This window comes from Salmo salar, chromosome ssa28 (assembly GCF_905237065.1).
Source record: "Salmo salar chromosome ssa28, Ssal_v3.1, whole genome shotgun sequence".
Lineage (NCBI taxonomy): Eukaryota > Metazoa > Chordata > Actinopteri > Salmoniformes > Salmonidae > Salmo > Salmo salar.
The window spans coordinates 3,953,584-3,960,455 of record NC_059469.1 but is presented as its reverse complement, the minus strand read 5'-3'; the positions used below and the strand labels follow the sequence as shown (position 1 = coordinate 3,960,455).

General features: G+C 44.5%; 1 protein-coding gene across 1 annotated transcript; it reads left to right on the top strand.

Annotated features, from left to right (window-relative positions):
• Positions 1-2,210: 2,210 nt before the first annotated feature.
• On the top strand, positions 2,211-6,625 carry LOC106589339 (somatostatin receptor type 2). Its single transcript, XM_014179183.2, has 3 exons — positions 2,211-2,694; positions 4,307-5,103; positions 5,427-6,625. The coding sequence occupies exons 2-3, from the start codon at positions 4,378-4,380 to the stop codon at positions 5,841-5,843; spliced, it is 1,143 nt and encodes a 380-aa protein (XP_014034658.2). The 5' UTR covers positions 2,211-2,694; positions 4,307-4,377; the 3' UTR covers positions 5,844-6,625.
• Positions 6,626-6,872: the final 247 nt, after the last annotated feature.

The following is a 6,872-nucleotide window of genomic DNA, read 5'->3' as shown; positions in this document are numbered from 1 at the left end:
TGCGGCCCCCCAAAGAAATGCCACCCCACACCTTGACTGACCAACCGCCAAACCGGTCATGCTGGAGGATATTGCAGGCAGCAGAACGTTCTCCACGGTGTCTCCAGACTGTCACGTCTGTCACATGTGCTCAGTGTGAACCTGCTTTCATCTGTGAAGAGCGCAGGGCGCCAGTGGCGAATTTGCCAATCTTGGTGTTCTCTGGCAAATGCCAAACGTCCTGCACAGTGTTGGGCTGTAAGCACAACCCCCACCTGTGGATGTCGGTCCCTCATACCACCCTCATGGAGTCTGTTTCTGACCGTTTGAGCAGACACATGCACATTTGTGGCGTACTGGAGGTCATTTTGCAGGGCTCTGGCAGTGCTCCTCCTGTTCCTCCTTGCACAAAGACGGAGGTAGCGGTCCTGCTGCTGGGTTGTTGCCCTCCTACGGCCTCCTCCATGTCTCCTGATGTACTGGCCTGTCTCCTGGTAGCGCCTCCATGCTCTGGACACTACGCTGACAGACACAGCAAACCTTCTTGCCGCAGCTCGCATTGATGTGCCATCCTGGTTGAGCTGCACTACCTGAGCCACTTGTGTGGGTTGTAGACTCCGTCTCATGCTACCACTAGAGTGAAAGCACCGCCAGCATTCAAAAGTGACCAAAACATCAGCCAGGAAGCATAGGAACTGAGAAGTGGTCTGTGGTCACCACCTGCACAACCACTCCTTTATTGGGGGTGTCTTGCTAATTGCCTATAATTTCAACCTGTTGTCTATTCCATTTGCCCAACAGCATGTGAAATTTATTGTCAATCAGTGTTGCTTCCTAAGTGGACAGTTTGATTTCACAGAAGTGTGATTGACTTGGAGTTACATTGTGTTGTTTAAGTGTTCCCTTTATTTTTTTGAGCAGTATACATACCATACCAAACATAACATATCACACTAATCTGTGTGTCCCAGATTTTATTTTAGTAGGTCTACCCCTGAGTCCAGGTTGGTTCCAGAGTAGAGAGACCCACAGTCACTGCTGGAATTGAAAACTGGCAGTGTCTGCTGTGGCAGGAGGGAAGGTGCCAGTTACCTGAATATCTTGTATTTTATTTATATTGTATAGGCTTTTGAATAGAATTGACACGAGTAGATTCTTATAGTATTTTTTGTCAACATTCTTATAAGATTTCACCCCTCAATGTTCATCTCAAAGTGCATTTAGCTGTTGAAATTCCTTTTTTCTCTCTGGAATAAGAACCAGACAAACTTTGCCTTTTGATGAAGCCGAAGGGCCCCCGGAGACTAGGGCTCTCAATTTATTGTTGAGAGTTAGAATAATAGAATACACAAGGTGCAATTTCAACATTTGACTGTGCTTCAGCAGTTTTTCTCTTGTTTTGTCAGTCATTGACAGTCACTCAATTAGCCATGTCAGCTAACAATTTTTAGATTGGTAAGTTAGTCAAGCCAGCTATCTAAACTTGCAGTAACCATGGCAGAATACCGACACAGCACGCAGGGCAAGAACCCAGGGGCCCTGACCTCCAGGGGGCCCCCATTGATTTTGTTAGTCACTCTCACGCAGATATCATTAACATGGTATAAATCATGGCAAAATGTTTAGAATTGCAGGAAATTAGCTGTAAAAGTGCAAATTTTTTCTCTCTGCCCCATGGCAAAATTAGTAGGATTGCATGACTTTAAAAAATATATACATGTATATACCAAGGTCTGTGTGGCTTTCTCCATTGCTAACATTTAACACTTACTTTGATATCAGCTCTATGTTGACTCATAAACGGTTGTCTTTGTGGGTGAAGGCTTACTGGAGAGTTTGTTTACTTTGTTCAAGGCTTTTAACAGTGTTTCGGTCCAGAACGCGTGTGGCTACCAAATCTTTTCAGAAGAATGTCTCCTTTCGTGGTTCAATATAACGTCTGGTTGCACACAATCTGTCGTATTGTAGCTCTCATATAAACACAGAAAATGCTCCGGTCTGGGTGACTGAGGCAACCGTTACAATTAAGGTCATTAGTATGAGCACATATCCCCCTACAGAATATCAGAGCGAAGAACTCTATGGCAGTTTCCTTCACGCAGGTCGATGTTCAGACACTGACGCACAACCCTAACCCTATTGGGGGAGTTTGGTGAGGAGGGGAGGGAGGAGGGGGCGAGAGTATAGCGGATCCGCAGCTCCATCTGCATGCAGAGACGAAACCTGCAGAAAACGCGCACTCATCCATCATCCAATTCCACTGATCGCAGGAGTGAATGCACCGCTCATCTGCGCACTGAACAGGCTGCGCTCTTCTTCGTGCATCAGTCCTCCTGCTAGAACAGATTTCGCATTAGCTCTGGCCACGGATTCAGCGCCAGTAAGCTACTTTTGGATACATCAGTTACTCAAAACTATCTACAAATGATTTACAAAATGTTGTATTGCTGAGGTATTTCAAAGAAAAATGTAATATATACTATATTGCCTATTTGACATATTAGACATACCTGTTATGTGGCAAGGACCGTCACCACTTTGGCGCACAAGATACCACTGTGCGCAATGGGAGAACAGGTGTATTATATGTTAAGTGGAAGCTACAGGGCAGAATGCTGCCTTCCGTTGGATTTTCAGTGATGGTCGGAATACTCTTGGCTGAAATTAAACCATTCCAAAATGGATCTAATGTGACGTTAAAGTTTACAAATAAAGGTAAGTTTAACCTGTACAAACATCTTGAAATTGTACATGCGCTATTAACAAATAATAAGCCAATTAACTGTGATCTTGGTTTTGGCAAAAGGCATGCTCAATAATAGTAATAGTCTACCATATGAATAACTAATGTATATTTTTTTATCGGAAACTTCTTTAGTTCAATTAACACCTGTTAAATGTTCTACCTGAAGTAAATTATAACAGCGCCTCTGTAATTTTATAGTCTAATCAAAGTTATTTGTCGTGCGCGTTTGTGTGCCATTGTGCGTGCTGTTGAATTTTAATGCCTGCAATGTACCATCATTTTCACTTGACATAAACAATTAATTGAATGTTAGTGTCCACCTTTGGTGGCCAAACAGATCAAACAATAAATGAATATAAAATAACCTCTCCAGCAATATTGAAAAAAAATATTACAATGTGAAGTCTGTTTTGGCGTGAGAAATATTTTAGAATGATAGAAGACTAATCATAACCACCTTGCATTTATGAGACCAATACTTCTACATAAAATACATATAATCAATACTGAACAAGTGTAATCTAATTTCTGCTAAAAAAAATAATCGAGTCATTTTTCTCACAATTGCCTATTTGGTACGTTTTAAAAAGATCTATAATATAAAAACAAAACCTAACTCTTAAGAAAATTAATTGAGCGCAAAGGTTGCCCATGTAGTGCACCCGGCTCCTCACCTCCAGAACAATCCAATAGAGGGCCTGCACTTGCGCGAATAAACCCGGATCCACAGATGCCAAACAACATCAAATCCTGACCTGTGCCCTGCAAATATATTTGATCCCAAAATGAAACATTCCCAATGGTTTTGTTTTTCTAAGTAAACCATCTCTCAGCAACCACAAACACATAGGCTATGAAAGGGTTAGGGTTAGTTACACAACATTAGTTTGCCATTGTCTGGTCCTTATCAATAAATAAACAGTTTAGTGCAAAACAATTGGATCATTTGCATCAGAGAGTAGTTTCATTACAACACCCAGAGGAATCCCATCCTCTGCGGGTAGTATTGGCAAATGCACCATAGCCTAAAACTATAGCATAGCGCTGGTCCTATCCATCATTTATTTCTGCTGAGGAATCAATGGCTGTTTTTCCAAAGGGTCCATCATCAACTTGAGGTTGTTTGTCCAATCCAGATCAATTAAATCAACATTTGTTATCAGTATGTACAGTACACATAGCTGCTGCTAGACACAGTGGAAGAGACACAAGGGTCCACAAGGGTCACACAAGTCCCAACCGTTCAACACATTAAAGTAAAAAATAAATAAAAAACACACAGAAAGCCCTACAGGAGGAGTGTGGGGGCCTGCAAGTTTATTGTGTGGGGGCCTATAAGTGATGGGCAGGCTTTATTAAGAAACTTCATGTTGCGTGAATGACAGTCATAAACCCTTATATAGTATAGGCTAACAGTTGCCATGGTGCTTGGAAGGAATGTATTCTCCTTCATCATGATGTTGCTCTGTTGTCACCCACTCTGTTGTCATCTCTCTCTCTCCATTCTCTCTCTCTTCATTCTCTCTCTCTCCATTCTCTCTATCTCTCCATTCTCTCTCTCTCTATGTACTGTGCACTCAGGTGGGATGTGACACTAGTGTCCCCTATCTCAACCCTGAAACAGACTCAACCCAGGCCTCCTCCCTGTCAGTATGGATCTCTGGCCTCTCCTCCCATCATCCCCCAACCTCTCCCTCCCCGAGCCCCTGTACTATGACAGCTACTTCCCAGGGAACGAGTCCGATCTGGGGTCCCGGAATGACACTCCTGACGAGACCCAACAGGTCTTCGACAAGACCAGCTCTGTGGTCATTACCTTCATCTACTTCATGGTCTGCGCCGTGGGCCTGACGGGCAATACCTTGGTGATCTATGTCATCCTGCGCTACGCCAAGATGAAAACAGTCACTAACATTTACATCCTGAACCTGGCCGTGGCTGACGTCCTCTGTATGCTGAGTCTACCCTTTATTGCCATGCAGCTGGCCCTGGTCCACTGGCCCTTCGGCGCCGTGCTCTGCCGCCTGGTCATGACCGTGGACTGCCTCAACCAGTTCACCAGCATCTTCTGCCTCACGGTCATGAGCATCGACCGCTACCTGGCCGTGGTCCACCCCATAAAGTCCACCAAGTGGCGGAAGCCACGCGTGGCTAAGATCATCAACCTGACCGTGTGGGGAGTGTCCCTGCTGGTCAACCTGCCAATCATGATCTTCAGCGGTCTGATGCCCAATAAGAACCAGGCGTGGGTGTGTACCATTGTGTGGCCAGAGCCTCAGGAGGCCTATCAGACGGCCTTCATGTTCTACACCTTCTTCCTGGGCTTCTTCCTGCCACTCACCGTCATCTGCCTCTGTTACCTGCTCATCATTGTCAAGGTGAGCTCCTCCTCCCTATTAATGGTGTTTTATTATCAAGTTCATTCATCTTTGACTTCTTTGGTGAAGTTCTCCCACCTATTCTGATATAGTATTTATTGACCTATAATCTAGAATTATAGAGATACGGTGTCTTCAGAGAGTATTCACACCCCGCTTGACTTATGTCTTATTCACATTTTGAATTCCGTCTCTAAAACAACAAAATGTGCAAAAAGTCAAGGGGTGTGAATACTTTCTGAAGGCACTGTAGGTACAGTTGCGGCATCGCTGAAGGTAGTACCAATAACAAAGGATGTGTCCCCTCTCTCCCCGGCCACTAGGTGAAGTCGTCAGGCGTGCGCGTGGGCTCAACTAAGCGTAAGCGCTCGGAGAGGAAGGTGACCAGAATGGTGTCAATCGTAGTTGCCATGTTCGTGCTCTGCTGGCTGCCCTTCTACGTGTTCAACGTCACCTCGGTGACGGGCACCATCGACACCACGCCCGTCCTCAAGAGCACCTTTGAGTTTGTGGTGGTGCTGGGCTACGCCAACAGCTGTGCCAACCCCATCCTGTACGCCTTCCTGTCGGACAACTTCAAGAAGAGCTTTCAGAACGTTCTGTGCTTGAAGAAGGTGGCGGGCCTGGATGAGGTGGAGCGCAGCGACAGCCGCATGGACCGAACGCGCATGGTCAAAGACATCACCGCAGCAACGCACAACGCAGCGCTGCTCAACGGCGAGCTGCAGACCAGTATATGACCTGTTTGCCAGAGTGTGTGAGGGAGTGTGTGAGACAGTGTTTGTGTGCGTGCTTGTTTGCATGTGTACGTGCGTGTGTGCAGGTATGAAATCCGCATAGTACTCGGTTCATCTGAGGTGGCCGTGGCGCTGCTTGTGAGCATCGTCACCCTGAACAGATGGATGGTCCTCTGCCCACTACCAGAGTGTATATGGACAAGTTAGACGGACTAGTCATATTAACATCATTCTTCTATTAACTGCTGGATAGTGGCCCAGACACCAAGGGGGTCCATACTGTCTTTTACAACATACCTGTCAAGATCCGTCTTGGAAAACAGAGAAAAAGATGTCTATCATGTTTCATTGACATGGATTGATTCATACTGTCTTGAGAGCAGGATATGAGGAAAGAACACCTTTGATAAAGCATCTTATTTATTGATAAGGAAGATGTTACTCACCAAGTCAGAACACCTTTGACTGAAGCTGGAGACTTTAGAATTGTGCATCCAGGAAGGTTGGAAATCCTATCTGACTGCCTTCGTGAAGCTTCTCTGACTTCAAACAAGACAATCTCGTCTTGATGTATATACAGTGCCTTCAGAAAGTATTCACACCCCTTTACTTATCCACATTTTGTTGTGTTACCGCTTGAATTTAAAATGGGTTGAATTGAGATTTTGTGTCACTGGCCTACACACAATACCCCATAATGTCAAAGTTAAATAAGTATTCAACCCCTTTGTTATGGCAAGCATAAAAATGTGCTTAACAAGTCACATACAGTAATACGTTGCGTGGACTCACTCTGTGTGCAATAATAGTATTTAACATTATTTTTTAATGACTACCTCATCTCTGTACCCCACACATACAATTATCAGTAAGGTCCCTCAGTCAAGCAGTGAATTTCAAACACAGATTCAACCACAAAGACCAGTGAGGTTTTCCAATGCCTCGCAAAGAAAGGCACCTATTGAATGGTTAAAATAAAAACAAAGCAGACATTTAATATCCCTTTGAGCATGTTGAAGTTATTAATTACAC

Coding starts and splice junctions, on each gene's coding strand:
- LOC106589339 (XM_014179183.2), top strand. CDS start 4,378: ATGGATCTCTGGCCTCTCCTCCCATCATCCCCCAACCTCTCCCTCCCC. Junction 5,104..5,426: donor ACCTGCTCATCATTGTCAAG/GTGAGCTCCTCC, acceptor CCCGGCCACTAG/GTGAAGTCGTCAGGCGTGCG.